Source organism: Pelophylax lessonae (genome assembly GCF_965119305.1).
Source record: "Pelophylax lessonae genome assembly, chromosome: 5".
Taxonomy (NCBI): domain Eukaryota; kingdom Metazoa; phylum Chordata; class Amphibia; order Anura; family Ranidae; genus Pelophylax; species Pelophylax lessonae.
The window spans coordinates 538,357,108-538,382,690 of record NC_138772.1 but is presented as its reverse complement, the minus strand read 5'-3'; the positions used below and the strand labels follow the sequence as shown (position 1 = coordinate 538,382,690).

At 44.5% G+C, this 25,583-nt stretch overlaps 1 protein-coding gene across 1 annotated transcript in view; it reads left to right on the top strand.

The window, feature by feature from the left end:
- The window catches only part of COL22A1 (collagen type XXII alpha 1 chain), a 624,908-nt gene that overhangs the window by 496,759 nt on the left and 102,566 nt on the right, over window positions 1–25,583 (top strand). Inside the window, exon 41 of the mRNA XM_082257569.1 lies at window positions 20,378–20,455. Coding sequence (XP_082113695.1) covers window positions 20,378–20,455 — 78 coding nt within the window. The remainder of the gene's footprint in view (window positions 1–20,377; window positions 20,456–25,583) is intronic.

Sequence of the window (25,583 nt, the reverse complement as noted above, 5' to 3'; positions counted from 1 at the left end):
AAAAGTCTTTATCTCCAGACATGTCCAGAACATTATATACACAGGTCAGAACAAATGCTTAGCTGGTAATGGCGGCCTTGGAACTAAAGACTGTTTTAATGAATGCTCCAGGGGAGCAATTATGTAGAGAAATGAACACATTGTACGCAACGCTAATTACCCGAGTTTGTGCTCGTCTCTCCCTTTGTTCTGTCAGGAAAATGAATCATTCTGTAGACGTTCGGCATATATTAAACCTATTAATGTTTTGCACTCTGAATTCTGACTGATCCATTTCAGCTCCTCCAATTCGTCTTACACGGTTTCTGATTTTAGCATTCATAATGCGAATGAGCTCCTTGTTACCATTTGCGTCCTAAAAAGGAATCGTTCATTAGGCAATCCTGCATCAGACTTGTTGGAAGACAATGATCTGTGTCACCCACAGCCATGGATGTAACCCCCCCCCCCCTCCCCCCCACAGCGAGAAATGAGCTTAACATAAGAAGTCAGCTGTGCTTGGTGATCCCTGTTCTTCTGCGTTTACATCTGCTGAGCGTTAATCCGCTGATCTGCCAGTGATTAACCTCTTGCTGTCCAGGACAATATTTACATTTTTTACACAAATGTTAAAAATCTGAATTTTTTTTATTTAAAATGACATAAAACCCCCAAACATTATATATTTTCTAAATTGAAAGGCCCTGGAGAATAAAATGGTGGCTGTTGAAATGTTCTATGTCACACAATATTTGTGCAGCCATTTAACAAACACAAATTTTTAGGGAAAAATACACTAGAAAATATTTTTTTTTTAGCACACAAAAACACCTATACAATGCCTAATTGTTTTGTCAAATATAAAAGATGTAAAAAGGTGTATCAAACTGCGCTAACAAAAGAGAATAAATGAGAATATATACTGTGAAAGTGAAAATAGCAGCTAACACTCCAACCGACATAGATTGTGACAAGATAAAATATATATACAGTGCAGCGCTAATGAAGCAATAAAACAAAAATAGTAATAATATATATACAGTGCCTTGTGAAAGTATTCGGCCCCCTTGAACTTTGCGAACTTTTGCCACATTTAAGGCTTCAAACATAAAGATATAAAACTAATTTTTTGTGAAGAATCAACAACAAGTGGGACACAATCATGAAGTGGAACGAAATTTATTGGATATTTTAAACTTTTTTAACAAATAAAAAACTGAAAAATTGGGCGTGCAAAATTATTCAGCCCCCTTAAGTTAATACTTTGTAGCGCCACCTTTTGCTGCGATTACAGCTGTAAGTCGCTTGGGGTATGTCTCTATCAGTTTTGCACATCGAGAGACTGACATTTTTGCCCATTCCTCCTTGCAAAACAGCTCAAGCTCAGTGAGGTTGGATGGAGAGCGTTTGTGAACAGCAGTTTTCATTTCTTTCCACAGATTCTCGATTGGATTCAGGTCTGGACTTTGACTTGGCCATTCTAACACTTGGATATGTTTATTTGTGAACCATTCCATTGTAGATTTTGCTTTATGTTTTGGATCATTGTCTTGTTGGAAGACAAATCTCCGTTCCAGTCCTAGGTCTTTTGCAGACTCCATCAGGTTTTCTTCCAGAATGGTCCTGTATTTGGCTCCATCCATCTTCCCATCAATTTTAACCATCTTCCCTGTCCCTGCTGAAGAAAAGCAGGCCCAAACCATGATGCTGCCACCACCATGTTTGACAGTGGGGATGGTGTGTTCAGGGTGATGAGCTGTGTTGCTTTTACGTCAAACATAACGTTTTGCTTTGTTGCCAAAAAGTTTGATTTTGGTTTCATCTGACCAGAGCACCTTCTTCCACATGTTTGGTGTCTCCCAGGTGGCTTGTGGCAAACTTTAAACAACACTTTTTATGGATATCTTTAAGAAATGTCTTTCTTCTTGCCACTCTTCCATAAAGGCCAGATTTGTGCAGTATACGACTGATTGTTGTCCTATGGACAGAGTCTCCCACCTCAGCTGTAGATCTCTGCAGTTCATCCAGAGTGATCATGGGCCTCTTGGCTGCATCTCTGATCAGTTTTCTCCTTGTATGAGCTGAAAGTTTAGAGGGACGGCCAGGTCTTCATAGATTTGCAGTGGTCTGATACTCCTTCCATTTCAATATTATCGCTTGCACATTGCTCCTTGGGATGTTTAAAGCTTGGGAAATCTTTTTGTATCCAAATCCGGCTTTAAACTTCTCCACAACAGTATCTCGGACCTGCCTGGTGTGTTCCTTGTTCTTCATGATGCTCTCTGCGCTTTAAACGGACCTCTGAGACTATCACAGTGCAGGTGCATTTATATGGAGACTTGATTACACACAGGTGAATTCTATTTATCATCATTAGTCATTTAGGTCAACATTGGATCATTCAGAGATCCTCACTGAACTTCTGGAGAGAGTTTGCTGCACTGAAAGTAAAGGGGCTGAATAATTTTGCACGCCCAATTTTTCAGTTTTTTATTTGTTAACAAAGTTTGAAATATCCAATAAATTTCATTCCACTTCATGATTGTGTCCCACTTGTTGTTTATTCTTCACAAAAAATTACAGTTTTATATCTTTATGTTTGAAGCCTGAAATGTGGCAAAAGGTTGAAAAGTTCAAGGGGGCCAAATACTTTTGCAAGGCACTGTATATACAAAATAAATTGTTACATATACAAAAAAGTTAAGGGTTAATGAAAACTCCTTAAACTTATATATAAAGAAAAGTCCAAAGGTGCAAGTGAAAAAAAGTCCAAATAAATCCACATGGAAATAGTGACTTGAAGAAAAAGGTCCCACACCACAGATATTCAAATGTGCTCACCAGATGGTATGGACCCAAATTACTATACAGTAAGAGGGTCATACAGGCTTAATTTAAAGATGTCCACAGCACCAAATCACAGGAACCTCAACAGCATCCCTAGATCAAAAACCGAGCCCAGGAAGATATTCCAATATAAAAGATGATGTTGCACCAAGTAAATAGATACATTAATCGTACATAAATTAAAAAAAGGGGGCGTGCGCGGGGAGTGACTTCACCGCGGCTACGGCCAATCAGATGGCCGGATACCGCGATCCCGGAAGACGGGCGACTGGACATGTCGCCAGTCATACAGGTAAGCGGGCGGCACGGCGGGGGCTCGTTCTTATGCAAGTTTTTCATAATGAGCTAGTATGCGATGCATACTAGCTCATTATGTGTTTGTCTTTCAGGTTGCAAAAAAAAAAAAGTTTCATGGGTTTACAACCTCTTTAAATAGATAAAATACGGGTCTGATATTGCTGTACAATAAAGGACGGATCTACCAAACTTTAGAGATGAGAACGTTGTGTAGCGGTGTTTAATATGCCTGAAAGATGATTGTTTGACATTTGAGAGGAACTCGGCTCCATCTAGTGGCCAAAACGACACACTGCAGCTACTATGGAATTTCTTGTGATGTGATTTTCCTTTCAGGAAGTTGAGAGACTTCATCATCCATAGTGCTCTTGGACTACCAGGATGCACTGCTTCACCGCACAGCCTTCTGGGGGAAGCTTTATAAAGGAAGGGAGGAGCCAGGCTCAGTCTCTTGGGAGAGACACAGTGAGACAAGCAGGAAGCCAGCGCTGTGGGCTGATGCTGCATGCTAGGCCGAAGCCTCTGGGCCTGAAGTGACGACGCTGAAACGTTCCATGCAAAGCAAGAGACCCTTCCCAGAGGTCCCATCGCTGTTTGCAGAGACCGGAGCCATCCACCCCAAACACCTCGCGCGGCTGGGGACAGAGAACAGAGACTAAGACAGCCGTGGAGAGTTCTAAGGGAAAATCCTGTTGGTGAGAGGGCACTTGCCCAAACCTGACTTTATCTACCAAAAGAAGTAACGTTATCCACAGATAGCTATAGTGTAACAGAAGGTGATAAACCCCGGGGTAGATCAGCATACTCTCTCAGGAGATTCATAGACAAACAATAATATCTGTAAAGGAGTCGCCAGAGGCCCATCTCTCTCACAGAAGTTATTGCTCAGCTACACAGATACCCTGTGGTGACAACCAACAGCTCACTGCTCTTTTTCTCTCTCTTGATCTTCATTCCTAATGCGGATTACAAATATATCTGCGCAGTTATCTTGCTAGCGAAGATTCAAGAAGAAGAAAGAAGAGGACTTTGGGGAAGGGACTCAGATAGGCCTATCTATCTTGTACTGTGTCTAGCATCAATGAGGGAGTAGTGTGGGATATTTCTTTTATCTTTTTAAAGCCGATTTAAGTAACCCTTTAAAATAACCGTATTTCATTGTATCTCACTTGCTTAATTTGATATACAGTAAATTAAGCTTTGGTTAATTACAATCCTGTGTGCTGTTCCATTGTGTCACCCAGAAAGACTACCATTGAAGAAGGTAATAAGTCACTGTTGCATATTGAAGTATTGTAGTCCAATCTGTGTATCCATTTGAAGGTCCAGTCCTATTCTGGTCAGTTGTGCCTGAGGAGGGATCGAGCCAGTTCTATAGGGTTGTTAGGCAGGGTGTAGACCCAATAACATAATCAGCAGCTCCTGCGGGGGTGGTGCTACACGTGGGGGCTCGTCCGGGATCTCTACAGTCCTGCAACACAACCCTCTCAGCCACAGAATCCCCCTCAACGCAGAAATGGATCCTACCGCTGCAGCCGAGTGGTGCAGGGAAGAGAATGTCGTAGTGGAAAATGGCCTGGTGGTTGAAATCAAGGAAGAGGTCTGGACTGAGGAAAAACTCCTCCCAGTTTTAAGGGCACTGTCCACAGACAGGAAATTCTGGGTGACTGACTTAAAGACAGACACCACCGTTCCACACACGTATGCATTGTGTGAGTGGAGGAAGGGGGTCCCCGATTACTTTAAGGGAACCAGTGTAAAGACTACTGACCAAACAGAACTTTTTTTAATACATCCAGAAGTCCTTACTGAAGGTCCCTCATCCACCACTCCTGGGGGATCCAGCAAAGAAAAAGGTGTCCAAGAAGGAAGTCCAGAGTCACCACCTTTGTCTACCTTTAGCTCAGAACTGTGTGCTGTTCTCGGGGAAATCGTAGCAAAATGTAGTAAGGACTCCCCAAACTATCTGATGACTGGATATAGGAAGCTCAGGACATTCTCTGGGAAACAGCCTGTGCCTTCAACAGAAGATGGGTTTGAAGAGTGGTTAGATACCGCCACTCAGGCTTTGGAAGAGTGGGAGGTACCAGAACAGCATAAGAAACAGAGAATCACAGAAAGTTTAAGGGGACCTGCACTAGAGGCCGTACGTAATCTCAAGCTAAGCAAAAAGAACTGTACTGCACAGGATTATCTAGACATTCTACAAGATGTATTTGGTCGGACGGAGAACGTGGCTGAACTTCTTTACCAGTTAGACCACTGTTACCAAGAAGAGGAAGAGAAGTTGTCCGAATTTATTAGACGCCTGGATAAGATCATCCACCAGATCCTGTTAAAGAAAGGGATAGACCCCCGGAAGGTAGATGAGACTCGTGCACGGCAGGTGCTGAGAGGGGCTCAACCTTTAGATCCCATTGCCATACTGTTGCGAACTCGTCAAGACGGTGGCATTCTAGAATACCCTGACCTGATTCGAATGGTCAGAGAGGAAGAGGTCATGTTGGACAACAAAAAGAAGAGTCGGCAGTTTGACTCAACTGCTCGAGTCAGAGTGATAAGTGTAGAAGAAGGTGATTCGCAAGTTGAACTCCTAAAGACCCAGGTGTCCCAGTTGATAGAAATGGTGTCTATCCTGACTAGTCAGGCATCCACTCTACCTAATGGGAACATATCAGAGAAGCCAGATGAACCTGCTAACCTTAGAGCAGATCCGGAACCGAGACCTACAAGATTGTTAACTTGTTTCAACTGTGGGGGAGTAGGTCATGTTAGAGGAGTATGTCCCAGCCCAGGAAAGGTTGTCTCAAAACCTCGCAAGCCAGCGGAAAACTTCAGAGGGCCCCCGGTGAAGGAGTCAACCGGGTGCCCGCCAGTTTCAAGGGACTCCAGGAGGCTCACTGGTTCAGGGAAACTGAGTCAGGGAGTAAGATCTAGGTACAACGCCCCTCGTTCTATACTCCAGGCTACTGGGGGGAGGAAAATCAATGCACACCGTGCCCAGCGGGGACTGAATCCAAGAAAAAAAAGAGAGAAGAAAAGAGCTTGGGTGCAGAGAACTGAATCAGACAACAAGGCCACTTCAAGAGAATTCCCAACTAACTTGGTCGGGCCTTCCCCTGTAGTCTCCGTCCAGGTAGAAGGAATTTACACAAGAGCCCTCCTCGACACTGGGGCCCAAGTGACTCTTCTGTATAGAGACTTCTATGATAAACACCTTACCCATCTACCTCTGCAGAAGTTGGAAGATCTGGAGATATGGGGTATCGGGACTCAAAGTTTTCCCTATGACGGGTATCTGCCAATCAAGTTGACCTTTGACCCATCAGTGGCTGGTGAAGCTGAAACCTTTGACACCCTAGCGGTGGTCTGTCCTCGTCCGCCAGGGGCCAACAAAAGCTCTCTCATTGTAGGGACCAACACTGACCTAGTAAGGCGCCTCCTGACACAACTGGTCCAGGGACAGGATTCTCCAGCGCCAAGGATTCACCCCATGCTACGGCAGGCCTATCAACGACTAGTATTGGAGCAAGAGACTCCTGCAGAAGGAGTTGGAAGACTCTGGAAGTTGGACAGAACAGAAAAGGTCTTGCAGCCAGGAGAGGTGGCTTGTCTGAAAGCTTCAGTTAAACTCACATGGAAACAGCCTGGCCCTTTTATCATCTTTGAATCAGGTCCACAGGAAGAGGAGAGAGGGATAGAAGTAATCCCTGAAGTGATCCCTTTGAAGGTGTTACAGAAAAACCGTGGAAGGGTTTTAGTGAGTGTCAGAAACACCTCTACTACACCGGTGAAGGTACCGGCCAGATTGCTGTTGGGCCAAGTTAACCCGGCTACCCCAGTTGTCCCATCTGATCTTAAAGAGGAGGGAAGTGGTGAAGTTGTCATAGAAGAGCTCTGCTCTGGAAGCGCTGCCCTCCCACCGGAATGGGTGAAGAGGGCCAAGGCACAACTTGCTCGATGGCGAGGAATATTTTCTAAGGATGAGTTTGACGTGGGCTGCGCCAGGAGTGCCACTCATAAGATCCGCCTGAGTGAGGACAAACCTTTCCGAGAAAGAGTCCGGCGAGTTCCCTTGGGTGACTTAGAAGATCTACGTCAGCAGCTGGCGGAACTCAAGAAGACTGGGGTTATTCGAGAATCCAGGAGCCCATATGCTTCTCCGATAGTGGTAGTCCGGAAGAAAAACGGATCTTTGAGGCTTTGTATCGACTACCGAACACTGAACAGAAGAACCATCCCAGACCAGTATACCACTCCTCGAATTGAAGACGCCCTACAGAGCCTGTCAGGGGCGAAGTGGTTCAGTGTGATGGACTTAAAGAGTGGGTACTATCAGATCCCCATGCACCCTGAAGACCGGGAGAAGACAGCCTTCATAACCCCCGTGGGGTTCTTTGAGTTCAATCGCATGCCGCAGGGGTTGTCAGGAGCCCCTGCTACTTTCCAGAGGCTGATGGAAAGGACTGTTGGGGATATGAATTTGATAGAGGTACTGGTATACTTGGATGATGTTATCGTGTTTGGCAGGACTTTGGAAGAACACGAGGAGAGGTTGGAAAAGGTCCTGAAGAGGCTACACGAAGAAGGCCTGAAACTTTCTCCTGAGAAGTGTCAGTTCTATCAATCCTCGGTCCATTACCTGGGCCACATCGTGTCTGGAGAAGGGGTAGCCACCGACCCGGACAAGCTGGATGCTGTCTCCTCCTGGCCGAGACCTACAAATGTGACCGAACTTCGGTCGTTCCTGGGCTTTTGCTCCTATTACAGGAGGTTTGTGGAGGGGTTCGCCAAGATTGCCCGACCCCTCAATGAGCTACTAAAGAACGAGGAAGATGACGTTCCTGAACTGGTCAAGCCGACGAAGTCCACCATGGGACCCCGGAAGGCTAAGGAATCCATCCAGGATCAGTGGACCCCAGAATGTGAAGGGGCTTTCATTCAGCTGAAAAAGAATCTAACCACTGCCCCTGTGTTGGCCTATGCAGACCCCATGAAACCATATGAACTGCATGTCGATGCCAGCCGAGATGGGCTGGGTGGGGTACTCTACCAGGAACATGAGGGTCACTTGCGACCTGTCGCCTACGTGAGCAGGAGTCTACTACCTGCTGAAAGGAATTATCCTACCCACAAACTTGAATTCTTGGCCTTGAAGTGGGCAGTGGTTGACAAATTGAAAGATTATCTGTACGGAGCTGAATTCATTGTCAAGACGGATAATAATCCCCTTACCTACCTGTTGACTACAGCCAAGCTGGATGCCACAGGACACAGATGGTTGGCTGCCCTCTCTAGCTTCAACTTCAGCCTGAAGTATCGGCCAGGAATCGGGAACAGGGATGCAGATGCCCTATCCAGAAGGTTGCATGCACCACACGAACCTGATGAAGAATGGACCCATTTGGCTCCAGAAGGGGTGCGTGCCCTATATCAGGGAACTGAACTTCGATCCAGAGGAGGATCAAGAGCCGAAGAGATTGGGGTTTCGGCTGTCGGGGTACCCAAATACTATTGCAGGGGGACCCAGGTTGAAGGGGAAGATTTACCCCGGCTATCCAAAAGGGACTTGAGGAAGGAGCAGCTGGAAGACCCTCTGGGAAAACTTCTTTTGGAAGCCTTGGAGATCCAGCGCCCTGAGTTGCTTCTAACCGATTCTCCTCAGGGGGCCCGCCTGTTGCATAGAGAGTGGACCCGGTTACAGATCCGAGAAGGGGTGGCCTACCGAAGAGGCCCATCTGAAGATCTGGAGGAGAAGTGGCAACTGTTCTTACCAGCTAAATACAGGGAGAGAGTTCTGGCTGCTCTTCATGATAATCATGGCCATCTGGGACCTGAAAGAACTTTTCAGCTTGTCAGAGACAGGTTCTACTGGCCCTGTATGAGGGCCGAAGTTGAAGGATACTGTCATTCTTGTGTCCGATGTATACAAAGGAAGACTCTGCCACGTCAAGCAGCCCCAATGGGCCATCTGCAAAGCCAGGGACCCATGGAACTGGTGTGCATTGATTTCCTTTGCCTAGAGCCTGATCTGAGTGGCCAAGGGAATGTCCTTGTGATAACAGACCATTTTACCAGATACGCCCAAGCATTCCCAACAAAGGATCAGAAGGCCTCAACGGTAGCCAAAGTTCTTGTAGAAAAGTTCTTTGTACACTATGGGTTACCACAACGCCTCCATTCAGATCAGGGAAGAGACTTTGAAAGCAGACTGATCAAGAGACTGTTAGATCTGTTAGGCATCCAAAAGACTAGAACTACTCCCTACCATCCACAAGGGGATGCCCAGCCGGAAAGATTTAACAGGACTCTTTTGGACATGTTGGGGACTTTGAGCTCAGAGAAGAAACAGCATTGGGGCAAACATGTAGCTGCCATTGTGCATGCCTACAACAGTACTGTCAGTGATGCTACTGGATATTCCCCTTATCGTCTAATGTTTGGACGAGAGGCTCGGTTGCCAGTGGATTTGGCCTTTGGCATCTCGCCCGATCACACCTCTTCAGCATCGCACAAGGGATATGTGGACCGACTGCGGAAGAGTCTGAAATCGGCCTATGATAAAGCTCAGGCCACATCTGATCAACGTGGACTGAGGAATAAAAGGAATTTCGACTTAAAAGTTCGGATCCAAGACTTGCAACCCGGGGACAGGGTATTGTTGAGGAACTTGGGTGTCCCGGGAAAACACAAGTTGGCAGACCGCTGGAAATCCCAACCTTATGTTATCTGCAAGCAACTACCAAACCTCCCTGTGTATCAAATTCGGCCTGAAGGAAGTGTGGGCCCATTGAAGACTTGGCATAGGAACCATCTACTGCCTCTCTCTGAAGCAGTTCGCATGCCTCCTGTCGTAGATTCGCCAGATACCCCTTCGACCTCCCGCCTATCCAGACCAGTCACCAGATCTCAGTCGACACTCCCAGATGTGAGGGAGGGAAATTCTTCATCTGAAGATCTGGAAGATGAAGAGGAGGTACCTGACTGGATGTGGTCATCTCAGTTACCAGAACCCACACCTGCCTCCCTGTCTTCATCCGAATTGGCTGAAAGAGGAACCCTTCGGGCAGAAGCCCCCGAATTCATACCTTTTCACATGCTTCCTGAAGAAGTAGTTGATGATGAAGATCCTGAGGAGGAGGTTGCACCTTTCTCTGAAGAAGAACTGACCGCTCTTGAAACATCAGATTCCTGTGTGTTGGAACATGAGGAGGAGGACATTGAAGAATCCCCAGAAGTGGCTGGTCCTAGTACCTCTGAGATCGTGCCTCCCAAAGAACAGAGGGACAGGAGAGTCATTCACCCACCCAAAAGACTGACCTATGACCAATTGGGTGAATGCTCGGAAGAAGCTATCTTTACTTCCAAACGATCTCTTGATCAGCCTAGTTCTTCCACCGCAGATTTGGTGGAGGACAACCCTAGCTCACCCCCAGGCACATCTGTACAAGCCACCCAAGTGTCGGGGGTCTGTGAACAGAATTACCTTCCCTCCCCTGACAATTGGTGGGAGGTTCCTATGTTGAACCTGTGTTGTAATATGCAGTTGTTGAGTTTGAATTCTGCTTATGAAAAGGAAGATAATTCCCTGTTATGCATATGTTAATGTTTTTGTTGTGTACTGCCAACATATGCACTGGAGTACATGCTGTTGTCCTCTTTGGGGACCAAAGTTTCTTAAGTGGGGGGAGTGTGTAGCGGTGTTTAATATGCCTGAAAGATGATTGTTTGACATTTGAGAGGAACTCGGCTCCATCTAGTGGCCAAAACGACACACTGCAGCTACTATGGAATTTCTTGTGATGTGATTTTCCTTTCAGGAAGTTGAGAGACTTCATCATCCATAGTGCTCTTGGACTACCAGGATGCACTGCTTCACCGCACAGCCTTCTGGGGGAAGCTTTATAAAGGAAGGGAGGAGCCAGGCTCAGTCTCTTGGGAGAGACACAGTGAGACAAGCAGGAAGCCAGCGCTGTGGGCTGATGCTGCATGCTAGGCCGAAGCCTCTGGGCCTGAAGTGACGACGCTGAAACGTTCCATGCAAAGCAAGAGACCCTTCCCAGAGGTCCCATCGCTGTTTGCAGAGACCGGAGCCATCCACCCCAAACACCTCGCGCGGCTGGGGACAGAGAACAGAGACTAAGACAGCCGTGGAGAGTTCTAAGGGAAAATCCTGTTGGTGAGAGGGCACTTGCCCAAACCTGACTTTATCTACCAAAAGAAGTAACGTTATCCACAGATAGCTATAGTGTAACAGAAGGTGATAAACCCCGGGGTAGATCAGCATACTCTCTCAGGAGATTCATAGACAAACAATAATATCTGTAAAGGAGTCGCCAGAGGCCCATCTCTCTCACAGAAGTTATTGCTCAGCTACACAGATACCCTGTGGTGACAACCAACAGCTCACTGCTCTTTTTCTCTCTCTTGATCTTCATTCCTAATGCGGATTACAAATATATCTGCGCAGTTATCTTGCTAGCGAAGATTCAAGAAGAAGAAAGAAGAGGACTTTGGGGAAGGGACTCAGATAGGCCTATCTATCTTGTACTGTGTCTAGCATCAATGAGGGAGTAGTGTGGGATATTTCTTTTATCTTTTTAAAGCCGATTTAAGTAACCCTTTAAAATAACCGTATTTCATTGTATCTCACTTGCTTAATTTGATATACAGTAAATTAAGCTTTGGTTAATTACAATCCTGTGTGCTGTTCCATTGTGTCACCCAGAAAGACTACCATTGAAGAAGGTAATAAGTCACTGTTGCATATTGAAGTATTGTAGTCCAATCTGTGTATCCATTTGAAGGTCCAGTCCTATTCTGGTCAGTTGTGCCTGAGGAGGGATCGAGCCAGTTCTATAGGGTTGTTAGGCAGGGTGTAGACCCAATAACATAATCAGCAGCTCCTGCGGGGGTGGTGCTACAGTTATAAATACTGGCAGATGAATGAGAGGTGGAGAGTTACAGGGCTCGGCTGGCATGATGTGTGAAAGAGGTGGAGAGCTAGGGATGCAGCTGGTGTGATGCCAATATCATAGGGCTTGGCTTGCATGGGTAATAGGATCAGGCATTTACTTGGCAAGAGTTGTGCTGGCATCATTCTTTGTAAAGCCAAGTGGTACTGTGCCTAAAGAAACAAATCCCCCATTCACATTTGCAGTTGGTAGTTTCTGGAGTATCAGGTCAGCTGGTGGAGATGCTTGTCTAATGCCCCATTTATCCAACAGTTGAGGGTAATTTGGAGAGCAGTAGAGTGATTGTTGAAAGGACTTGTCAGGAAGGGACATTTGAATGTGTGTGAAATGCCATAAACCCCCAGGATTGGTTTAGATTTAGCTGGAAGGGGCTTTTTTCCTAGCAGCATGCAATGGAGGCCCCTGCTTAACTCTATGTGGACAATATGTGCAGCTGGGATTTGCCTTTACATATAGGGTTGCAGGGCATCACGTTAGTGTTCAGCCTAAAGGACACATCCTGTTCACGTTCAGGGATGTTGGTCCTGGACCTTTTCTCCATATTCTCCCGGTCACTGCACACCCTTTCACACCTGAAGTACTCACACATAAGCCTATGTTTTACACGTAGTCCGGATAGAACTCTCTGAAGCCCAACTGCCCTTTTGCAGGCCCATGAGATACAGAGCCCGGGCCACCTAATGCATGTAACATGATGGGGTTTTCTCTCACCGTAAGGTGGGGAACTCCTTTTCCTCCATCCACTCCATAGCCAACCAGACTTGCTCCAGTAAAGCACACAACTCTTTACCCCCAGGCATTGGGTATACTTAGAGTATGACTGAAGGCAAAACTTGGTTTTAGGTTTTGGATGGAGTGGAGAGGGACTAGAACACTGGTCTTTATTGCTGTCTGTGCCCTGTTAATGAGATTCACCCTCTCTATTTGTCCTGTTTACCATTATCATTGAAAGTGAAAGTAAAAGAAAATCACACATTTTTGGCGGCCCCCAGAAAAGTAATAGGGGGGAAAACTTTCAATGGGCACACTAACTCTGGTGACCTGGGGGTCCCCAAGGAATTCCCTTAATTTGCAGGGATTTCCTCTCACTTCTTTGTTTGGCAATGAGACAGGAAATGAAGGGAAACCTCCCCAATGGGACACAGATGGAAAAAAAAAAATCTTACAGCAGTTTTAACCCTCCCTTACTCTATCCAAAATAAAAAAAAAGAAAAGCTTTGCCTATAATTCAACTTTAAAGCGGAGTTCCGGGCAGAAAATTTTGTTTTTACCTAAAAATAACTCCGGGACAGTCAGGGCTAGTGCATTTAATCAACGTTAGCCTCTAAACTGTCCCCTGTTTCAATGCCGTCCAAGGAAATGACAGGCCGGAGTCCCATCCCACTATGTAAACGGGATTTTAACAGCTTTGGGATAGTCTGTAGTAATAGACAATTAATTAGTATAAAAATATTGCTTTATTGAAAAAAACACAATACATATAAAAAATATTAAGATCATATTCTGTAAGCATGTACAAGGTGATTACAATTCAATGCATCAAAAATATGTGGAAATAGTACAATGTGACTTAGTAAGTCCTACATGTTTTGCCGAGGCTGGAAAGCTCTCATTGGCTTCTTCAGGGACAGTATAATGGAGTCACAGCACTGTTTCTAGATGCATTCAGTGTAGATCACAGAGCATGCCAAATAGACCAAGGTCCCAGCAGACAGGAACAAGGATGTAATCCCAGCGTCATAGAAACGGGTAGAAACCAGTATCCAGACGCCGGGATACCCACAGGGCAAGCACTGGACCAAATCCACAATCCGTGGAGAGTGTCTCCAGGACCACGGAACACGGAGGAAGGATATATGGCTGTGCCTATTTACTAGGTGCCACTGTGTGTCACACCGTCTCCAAAGAAAATCCCCGCATCCAAGTCCGGCGTGCAGAGGGAGTCGTCTCCAAAGGCCTTTCAGAGAATTTGGCAGTACATCCAACCGGCCTCACAACCGCAGACCACGTTTAACCACACCAGCCCAGGACCTCCAAATCCAGCATCTTCACCAACAAGATCGTCTGAGACCAGCCACCTGGACAGCTGCTGCAACAATCGGTTTGTATAACCAAAGAATTTCTGCACAAACTGTCAGAAACCGTCTCAGGGAAGCTCATCTGCATGCTCGTCTCCACCTGACTGCAGTTAGTTATTGTTACAGACTTGAGTGGGCAAATTCTCACATTCAATGGCATCTGGCACTTTGGAGAGATGTTCTCTTCACAGATGAATCCCGGTTTGCACTGTATAGGGCAGATGGCAGACAGCGGGTATGTCGTTGTGTGGTTGAGCGGTTTGCTGATGTCAGCGTTGTGGATGGAGTGGCCCATGGTGGCCGTGGGGTTGTGGTATGAGCAGGCCTATGTTATGGACAACGAACACAGGTGCATTTTATTGATGGCGTTTGGAATGCACAGAGATACTGTGAAACATAGAAACATAGAATGTGTCGGCAGATAAGAACCATTTGGCCCATCTAGTCTGCCCAATATATCTGAATCCTATGAATAGTCCCTGGCCCTATCTTATATGAAGGATAGCCTTATGCCTATCCCATGCATGCTTAAACTCCTTCACTGTATTTGCAGCTACCACTTCTGCAGGAAGGTTATTCCATGCATCCACTACTCTCTCAGTAAAGTAATACTTCCTCATATTACTTTTAAACCTTTGCCCCTCTAATTTAAAACTGTGTCCTCTTGTGGTAGTTTTTCTTCTTTTAAATATGCTCTCCTCCTTTACCGAGTTGATTCCCTTTATGTTTTTTAAAAGTTTCTATCATATCCCCTCTGTCTCTTCTTTCTTCCAAGCTATACATGTTAAGGTCCTTTAACCTTTCCTGGTAAGTTTTTTCCTGCAATCCATGTACTAGTTTAGTAGCTCTTCTCTGAACTCTCTCTAGAGTATCTATATCCTTCTGGAGATATGGCCTCCAGTACTGTGCACAATACTCCAAGTGAGGTCTCACCAGTGTTCTGTACAGCGGCATAAGCACTTCTCTCTTTCTACTGCTTATACCTCTCCCTATACATCTAAGCATTCTGCTGGCATTTCGTGCTGCTCTATTACTTTGTCTTCCCACCTTTAAGTCTTCTGAAATAATTACTACTAAATCCTTTTCCTCAGATACTGAGGTCAGGACTGTGTCAAATATTCTATATTCTGCCCTTGGGTTTTTACGCCCCAGGTGCATTATCTTGCACTTATCCACATTAAATTTCAGTTGCCAGAGTTCTGACCATGAAGAGATCCTGAGGCCCATTGTTGTGCCATTCATCCACAACCATCACCTCATGTTGCAGCATGATAATGCACGGCCCCATGTTACAAAGATCTGTACACATGAAGGTGGAGGGAGGGGAGTGTCATTACCCATGGTGTATACGCCCTACATGTGTGACTCTTAAGTCATGAGGGCTGCACAGATGAGGAAAAGTAGGAAATGAAGAACTTAGAAGGGAACTGAAACTGGAGCATGCTCAGTAGCTGGTCTACACAATCTCAGGCTGCAATGGGGCACAGAAGAAGATGGGAGGGACAGCTGAGGGCTGGATCAACGAGATATGATTTTTTTTTCCACACAAAAAGAATGCTTTAGTGGTTTTGTGAATATGCACACCCTGTTACATAGCATGTGCTAACAGTTTGTCATGGCCTGGCTTTAATGATAGTTTAATGTGACATACTGGAATATCACAAAGTAACTACCGTGTTTCCCCGAAAATAAGACCGGGTCTTATATTAATTTTGGCTACAAAAAACACACTAGGGCTTATTTCCAGGGGATGTCTTATTTATTTACGGCATGTACAATAATTTACATTTATTAAAAAACAGTCATGTCACCATGACAATTTTAAAGTGGTTACCCTAACAAAAAAAAAATCCTGATTCTTTAAGGCATGATAGACAGCACAGTGCTTGTATTGTGTCATTTACCCCTCTCTTTGTTCTAAAAAACCTGGAATAAAACAATAAAATGTTTTTAAAAAAGTTCCTGCGTCCCCTGTCTTCTCAAGAGTCAGCATTAGGACATTCAGTAATCCCAAAAATAAACCTTGATTAAAGGCATTATAAAATTATATAATCAGTTTTGTAAAACGATTATATAGTCTGCAGTGTGTCTCTTTTTGTAACTTTATAGTAGAAAATACCTTATTTACAGTGCCATTGGGTGCTCACATGACCCACCGGAGCTCTTCTTCCCCGCTTTCAGCACTGCAGAGTGAGGGGCCACTGATGTAAACCGCGAGGAGAGGAGATCTACCTCGGGTCATGTGAGCGCCCAACGCGCTGTAAATAATCTATTTTCCACAATAAAGTTACAAAAGGAGACACACTGCACATTATATAATCTTTTTACAAAATGGATTAAATGTTTTTAGAACGACTTTAGGGCTTATTTTTGGGGTAGGGCTTATATTGCAGCCATCCCCAAAATTAACGCTAGGTCTTATTTTCAGGGTAGGGCTTATTTTCAGGGAAACAGGGTATTTCTAGACTTTTGTCTCAGTTTTATATTACCCAGGACATTAAAACCAATGTTTTTTTTTGATCCTCTAGAATAGAAACCCGGTAAATCTGCTTTTTTAGAAGTATATTTCTAGATTGCCGTTTTGAGAAATAATACATTTGGGGATATGGAGAGTAGATTTGGATAAAGTCAAGTGGCTTTTGAGTACTTTATTCAAGAATAAGATGTATTTTAATGCGGTAGTTAATGTGCAGTCATCTCAAAGCCTAAATTAGGTATGACTATTCCCTTTTGCTTTCCCTCTAATGAAAATGCTAACCTTAATTGTCTGTCCCGAAGGATTCATGTACAGGCTTGATGTCGAGTTCACATAAAGGCACTTCGTTTCAGGAGCTTTTCGTCTCACTTCTTTTACAAACTGAAACAGCAGCTGGAGAAGGAACTCTAAGGAAGGGATAGTGGCCTCATATATTGGGGTAATGGGGACTTTTGAGAAAAAACACAAGCCAATGAAAAGTGCTTTAAAAATTTTAGAAACTTGGATTGAAAATTGTTGCCTGCTTCTGTTCTGGAGATATCGTAAGCTTCAGAACCAATTGTTGCCCCTACTGACTGTTTAATGCAGGGGTCCCCAAATTTTCAGTATGAGGGCCACATTGTATATTTTACAAATATTTGCAGGCTGAAAAAAATCAGTTTTTTAAATTACCTAATCAATTTTAAATTAATGAATACATTTTACTTTGAGTTTTTTTTTTTTTTTATTTAACATAATATTATGAAGAGCAACAGAGGAAAAAAAAAAAAAAAAAACTTTAGTAAAACAAAACAAAGAAATTCCAAATAAATATATGTCCATCAGAGTTCCCCTTTACATCAGGGTCCTCATCAATGTCTCCCCTTACATCAAAGTCCATACCAGAGTACCCCTTTACATCAGGGTCCCCATCAATATTCCACTTACATTATGGACCCCATCAGAGTCCCCCTTTACATCAAAGTCTCCATCAGAGTACCCCTTTACATTAGGGTCCCCAGTAATATCCCACCTTAGCTGGTTGTAAAGGCTGCTGGGAATCAATTGGGCTGCAGGCTGTGCAGGTTAGCGGGAAATGGGCCATGTAGGTGGGAAGACAATCAGCTGTTTAGCCAGACGGTCAGTAGGCTGTGTAGACAAGCAGGCAGTAGTCTAGTTAGCTAGGCAGACAGTAGTTTGTGGTGGGTTGCCATTTGGCTGTGCAAGTGGAAGAGCAGAAGGGTGTGCAGGTCAGAGGGCAGTAGGCTCTATAGAAGGGTGACCTGTACTGGTGAGGGACAGAAGGCTGTAAAAATGGGCAGGCAGTTGTGTATAGAGATGCAAATGCAACAGGTTGTACAGGTGAGCAGGTAGTAGGCTGTGCAAGTGGGCAGGCAGTAGGCTGTAGAGGTGTTCTTGCAGTAGGCTGTACAGATGAGAAGGCAGTATATTGTACAGGTCTGGGGGCAGTAGGCTATACAGGTGAGCAGAAAGTAGGATGTATAGGTGGGCAGGCAGTAGGCTGTAGAGGTGGGCTGGCAGTAGGCTGTGGGCTGTACAGGTGAGGGAGCAGTCAACTGTACAAGTGAGCAAGAAGTAGACTGTACAAGTGAGCAAAAAGTAGACTGTACAAATGAGCAGGCAAAAGATTGTACAGGTGGGCAGGAGTAGGCATTATAGGTGAAGGAGCAGTAGGCATTACAGGTGAAAGGGTAGTAGGCTGTACAGGTAAAGGGGTAGTAGACTGCACAGGTGAGGGGGTAGTAGGCTGTACAGGTGAAGGGGTAGTAGACTGCACAGGTGAAGGGGTAGTAGGCTGCACAGGTGAAGGGGTAGTAGGCAGTACAGGTGAAGGGACAGTAGGCTGTACAGGTGAAAGGGCAATAGGCTATACAGGTGAAGGGACAGTAGGCTGTACATGTGAAGGGGCAGTAGGCTGTACAGCTGAAGGGTTAGTAGGCTGTACAGGTGAAGGGGTAGTAGGCTGTACAGGTGAAGGGGCAGTAGGCTGTACAGGTGAAGGGGTAGTAGGCTGTACAGGTGAAGAGGTAGTAGGATGTACAAGTGAAGGGGTAGTAGGCTGTGCAGGTGAAAGGGTAGTAGGCTGTACAGGTGGAAGGGTAGTAGGCTGTACAGGTGAAGGGACAGTAGGCTGTACAGGTGAAGGGGCAGTATGCTGTACAGGTGAGCAGGGACTATGCAGTTTAGGTGAGGGGGCAGTAGACTGTATAGGTGAAGGGGCTGTACAGGTGAAGGGGTAGTAGGCTGTACAGGTGAAGGGGCAGTAGGCTGTACAGGTGAGCAGGGAGTAAGCGGTTTAGGTGAAGGGGTAGTAGGCTGTACAGGTGAAGGGGTAGTAGGCTGTACAGGTGAAGGGGTAGTAGACTATACAGGTGAAGAGGTAGTAGGCTGTACAGGTGAAGGGGCAGTAGGCTGTACAGGTGAAGGGGTAGTAGACTATACAGGTGAAGAGGTAGTAGGCTGTACAGGTGAAGGGGCAGTAGGCTGTACAGGTGAAGGGGTAGTAGACTGTACAGGTGAAGGGGCAGTAGGCTGTACAGGTGAAGGGGGCAGTAGGCTGTACAGGTGAAGGGGTAGTAGGCTGTACAGACAGGCGGGTAAAAGGCTATATACTTGTGTTATAATTCCACTTCCACAGTTCTGCAATGCTCTTTGAATTACACCACGCATTCATGTCTATGTCTACATTGCCCTGCAGAGACACTATCAGTATTTGGTATCTTGCTGTACATACTTATAGAAAGCAACTAGTGAAAACTAGGATGGTTCTAAGAAAGCAGACTGCTGTATGAAGCCTATGTGACTGCTGGACGAAAGCAAATCATAAAGTAATGCAGACTGGTTAGATATGATGGAGCTCAGACCAAAAAAAATCTCATTATGATACTCCACATAGCAGCTGCATCCTTCCTTACTTACATATAGCCTCTTCAATGTACACAGTTCAATACCCAATCATGGTATTGGCACTTTTATACTGTAAATTAATACGGGGAAAAATAATTACTGCTGAACCTCATTTTTCTTAGTTGCTCTTCCTTGCCCCCCCCCCCCCCCCCAGCCTACTGATTGCACATTGTGGGGGCAGCAACACCCTGGCTAGGTCTTCCCTCTGCTCTCCCATCTGTAAGCTGGTTCATAGTGCTGCCAGTGTGTGCAATGTTGTGTTGAGTTTACCTTTCCCAATCTTAGTGCTTTTGTGCAGCAGGGTTACAAGAAGCAAATATAAGAAAAATGTAGGCATGTGTGCAATAAAAATGAATAACCTCATGACTGGATTAAAGGCTGGAGTTATACTCTAAGCATAGATCCAAAGTTTATGTATTCAAACATTTGTTGTATTTAGTCATTTTTCTTTCTTTTTTCTTTTTTTAGCTTAAAAGGTTTTAAGTATATTTTAGTATATATTTTTTTTCATATATTTTAAATACATTTTAAAATATTTAATATATAATTTGAATTATATAATATTTTAATATCATGGTTTTAATATATGTTAAATACATTTTACATATCCAATTATTGCAGAACCTGCCAATTTGGTATCTATAATCAGTATTTTGCCTGATGTCCTTTTTTTTTTTTTTGGAAGAATGCATTAAGTCACCAGTAACATTTTTCAGGAATTATAAAAACTATTTCACACAAGCTCATGTTTTTTTCATTGTTATTGACTGTTTAGTTATATTGATGTGTGTTTTGTTTGTTTTTTTATTTTTTTATAGGGGGATCGAGGATCTCCAGGTCTTCCTGGCCAACCTGGTGCCCGAGGACCTCCAGGTATAGGCATTGATGGCACTCCGGTAAGTCATATAATAATGCAGAATTTGGCTTAATGTAGTTCGTAACTTCTTGAATAAAAACACTTTGGGTGTCTGTCAGGGAAAAAAAAAAAACTTTCATCACATCTATGCAATACATACAGGATTCCCAATGGTTTTTCCTCTTCAAAACACTGCAAATACAGAAAAATACTTGCTAATCCTGCCATGAATCCAGTAAGTTCTCAGATTCCTGTCCTCTTTGCTTTTTCTGAACTGAAAACACAAGTTGTGTTATCAGCACTGCCCAGCTCTCCTCTGTGAACTACAGATGACAGCTGTTTTATGCAAGTAGGCAGGGGAATTGACAGTGACAGTGATGTCATTGACAAAATATGGATATGACCATATATGGTCAATGACATCACTGCCGCTGACAAAATTGGGGGTGTGCTATCTAGGTGCCCCCTCATCCAGAGGGCTTCTGGATTCTGATAAGCCCCCTATCTGCAGATCCTCACAACTACTAAACTACTACTACTTCTCCTCATCAACATGGGGACAAGGTGCTTTACCAAGGGGGTCCCCCCTGGCAAGGTACCACCCTCATGTTGAGGGCATAAGGTTAGGTATTGTTTGGAGAGGGAGGGGCAAACATTCGTCCCTGCCCCTTTCCTAGCCAGCCTTAGGATTAGGACCCTGGACTGCTTTGTGTGCTCAAGCTCTCACGAAGGGGTTGTGAATCTCAGGCATCCGCCGCTGGGGATGCCGACAGGCGAGGGCACTTGTCCCAACTCCTACAATACCTGGCAGTAAAGAAAAGACTCCCTGGAGCCACACACCCTTAAACTGAATTTATGAATGGCAAGCTCAGCCTGGACTCCAACCAGGCCACGCCCCCAATGTGTTTCACTCCACCCTTCGGAGCTTAGTCATGGGGTCGAAGTCCAGGCTGAGCTTACTATTCATACTTTCAGTTTATGGACAGCACGGATGTGTGGCTCCAGATAGTCCTTTCTTTACTGCTTAAGATTAGGAGTCTGGTATGAGATTTTCGGGCAACCCTGACACTTTTTTTTTTTTTGCTTGAGGTTCTCCCAATCTGTATCAGATGAATAAACGTTCCTGCGATCATCTGAACAACCGACCAGCCAAAGGTGTTTGCACCTAACCAAGAGCTGGTCCCTAACTGCAATATATTACATTTTTTCTGTTTGGGTTAGTTACATTGCCAGTCCACCCAAAATTAGGTGATTGTTGGTATATTAATTCGTTTTTTTAGAACAGGATGAGTGTCCCCCCCCCCCCCCATATAATAAGAGTGACAAGTGAATGGAGCTGAAGTGACGGGCACTTGTCTTCAGGGTCATTGAGATATAGGAGCTGAAGTTCCATTCTTTAGCTATTTGACCCTTCGGACACTTTTTGTTTAGTTAAAATCAGTATTTTTTCCTAGAAAACTACTTAGAACCCCCAAACATTATATATATATATATTTTTTTAGCAAAGACTCTGGAGAATAAAATGTCGGTCATTGCAATATTTTTTGTCACGTGGTATTTGCGCAGCGGTCTTTAAAACGCCCTTTTTTTGGAAAAATTTTGAAATATCACATTTCACTGCATTTAAAAAATACTAAGCAGTAAAGTTAGCCCATTTTTTTTGTATATTGTGAAAGATGATGTCACGCCGAGTAAATGGATACCCAACATGTTACGGTTTAAAATTGCGCCCCCCCCCGTGGGATGGCGACAAACTACGGTCAATAGAGATCTCAATAGGCGACGCTTTAAATTTTTTTAACGGTTACCAGTTTAGAGTGTAGCTCTTTTTTTAAATTATTGCCCACGCTCTGGCGATCGCGGCAATACCTCACATGTGTGGTTTGAACAGCGATTTCATTCGCGGCTCGACTTCCGTATACGTTTTTTTTTTTTGTGCGCTAACGGTGACGGGGGTGGCTAACATTTTTTTTTTTTCTATTTATTTTATTTTTTTAACTTTATTACAGGTTTAAAAAAAAAAAAAAAAAATCTGATCACTTTTATTGCTGTCACAAGCAATGTAAACATCCCTTGTGACACCAATATGTAGTGACAGGTACTCTTTATGGAGGGATCGAGGGTCTAAAAGACCCCAAACCCCTCCACTACACTTCCATGTATGCAAAACGCCGAAAACTGCGTTTTTGCATACAGCCGTTTTTTAAATTTGCCACCTTTTGCAGCACAGTAACCCGGAAGTGACGTCATGGACGCCGCCTCTGGGTTATGTCATCGGAGACCCGATCAAAGCCGTTTCTGGCATTGATCGGGACTCCATCCAGCCGGCGGACGCCCCGGCTGGGTGCTCGGGGCTCCCGGTGGGACGGGGAGCCCGGAGCAAAGTCACGGAAGGTGGCGGGAGGGGCGTCCCCTCCCGCTCACCCGGGTAACGATCGAGCGGCTCCCGGGCCGCATCGGTTGTTACCGACCGAAAGCCGACCATTGGCTCTAAACCACGGTACCGGAATGGTGTCTCTAGCTAGAGGCATCATCCCGGTATACTACCGCAAAGTTTGCCAAGGTAGTCCTACGTCACTTTGCGGTAAGTGGTTAATGTAGCCATGCAGAATGGTGCTGGATCCAGTAGGCCAAGTGGTTCAAATCCTTGCTTGGCAGTGCTGGAGCCCTGATTTTGATTAGCATCAAGGACACCATGTTTTTGATTAACATCAAGGACACAATGTTCACAAAACTTATATACAGTATGTTCTTCTTGTATTTGAAATGTTTCCTCCATACGATGGGGTTTTCTTCCACAATGCTGAAAAATTCCAATAAATATTAGTTTCATATAAAAATCTCCAGAACAGATATTGGCTTTTATAACAAAGAAAAATGTGCGGCGCTCTAACCAATTTGAAAATCAATTGATCATAAAGTGCAAATGTGCATAAACTGTAATATATAATGTGCATAAATACATAGAAGACAAAGTCAAATTATTCAAAATAAATAACCGACCAAAGAGTCCACTAAAACTGTCCACTAAATCCCGGCATCCCAGACAATGGCAGCAGTGAGTGAGCGTTGTCGGCGACCGCCAACAATCTACCGCAGAGGATCCCCAGTGACGCGTGTACAGTGAGCATTTCCCCTTAGGACAGGCTTATTCAGCTGCCATGGATCAGAGCAAGAGGAGAGAACCTAATGGGAAGCCATTGTAGCTGGAGTGTTTGTCAAAGCAGAGCTCCACCCAAAAGGGGAAGCTCCACTTGTTTGCTTTCTTCCCCCCTCCACTGCCACATTTGGCACCTTTCGGGGCCGAGGGGCGGGTACCTATTTTTTGACAGGTACCCGTCCCCACTTCCGGTTGACCTTGCCGTGGTGAAGTCCCCCAGAAGTTCGGCCCCCCTCCTCCTTCCCTTCGCCGCCGGGCCATTCACAAAGCTCAGCGCGTTTCGTCAATGCACAGTAGGAAACCGTCTGTGAAGTCGCAAGGCTTCACTGCCTCTTTCTCTTACAATGAATGGCGGCGACAGCACCCGAGAGCCGATTGGAAAATTGGCTGGGTTGCTAATATTGCGGGCTCCTTGGACAGGTAAGTGTCCTAATATTAAAAGTCAGCAGCTACAGTATTTGTAGCTGCTGACCTTTAATATTTTTGTGGGGGGGGGGGGTGCTGAAGCTCTGCTTTAAGCTGGCTTTATCCTTCCCCCGGTGAGTGCATAATGGTGAAGGATTGGAACACACTGTGGATGCACCTCAGGTGACATGGAGGAATAATTTTGATGGGATATTTCCACTTGATGTCTTTGGAATCACTTGGGAGATTTTTTTTTAAGAGACAGTTTTAGTGGACTCTTTCGTTATTTATTTTTAATAATTTCACTTTGTTTGTCTTATATGTATTTTTGCACATTATATGTATATATATATATATATTATAGTTTATGCCAGTGTTTCTCAACCTTTTTCCAGTCGAGGCACACCCCAGAAATTATGGACAGTCTTGAGGCACCCTTTAAAATTATGGACAGTCTTGAGGCACCCCATCCTAAAATGTAAAAACAATTCTAATAGTTTTACGTAATGCAGCAACATACACACACGTAGGACACCCAACGTTAGAGGTACAAGTTGGTACTGACTAGTATGCCAATGTTTCTCTTTTTCCTCTGTTTTCTCCATCACTCATCTAATAGGACCCCAAAACTTATGGAGAGAAGCAGGGAAGAGTCAAACAAGGATGCTACGCAGGAGACTAACATTGTCCTTATAAACTGAAGATGTCATAGGTCGTTAGCAGGTTGGCAGCTAGAGGGTTGTAACGGTGCACAATGAAAACCTGTGACTTTGTGTAACGTAAAAGGCAGGCTTCATCCACCTGCTAGTGTGCTAGCAATAAATTGTGGCCAGCTATAGCGCTTGCGTCAAGTGAACCAATGCTGGACCATAGCTTGACAATACAAAAGGTTTTTTTTTTTTTAAAGATTTTTTGAGGGTGGTAGGCCTTAAATATATATGTAAAAATATGCAAAATAGCTGCGCTAAGCACCCTAAATGAAGGTATAATATATAATAAATAAATCCTTATAAAAAGCAGCTACACAAACAGATTCTGAAATAATCATAAATATCATGTAGAAGAAAAATGTGTAGTGCTAATATAAATAAAAGTCCACATAAATGTAGACATAAAAAAGATGTCCTTATATAATCCACATATGCAATGACTGATCTCCACGTGAAGTTATGGATAACCCACACCAACACTCCTGGGAGGAACAAGGTGAAACAGAACCACCACCAGAGGTATTATAAATATCCTTACCAGATCAAAAGATCATATAGGCAATAAATAACCGAATATATCAATCACTGGGGAACCGATCATCACCATAAAGAGTTTCCACCGTCAGTCATCCTTTAAACGCTGCTATATCACTGTGAGTAGTATTCTCAGAGAAAAACACTGAAGGCCTCTCATAGTGCAGTAAATCAAACCAGGCTGTTTATTTTAATAAAACAAAGATACACTCACATTTTTGCAGAGTGGCAGCAGCATTTACAAGGGTCACCAAAGGCTGTGGATTGTTTCTAACCGGAAAGATGGCCGCCGTTTCCCTCCACTGTGCATGCGTCCGACATCCACCAATGAGGGTCCACCCAACGCACGTTTCGTCATA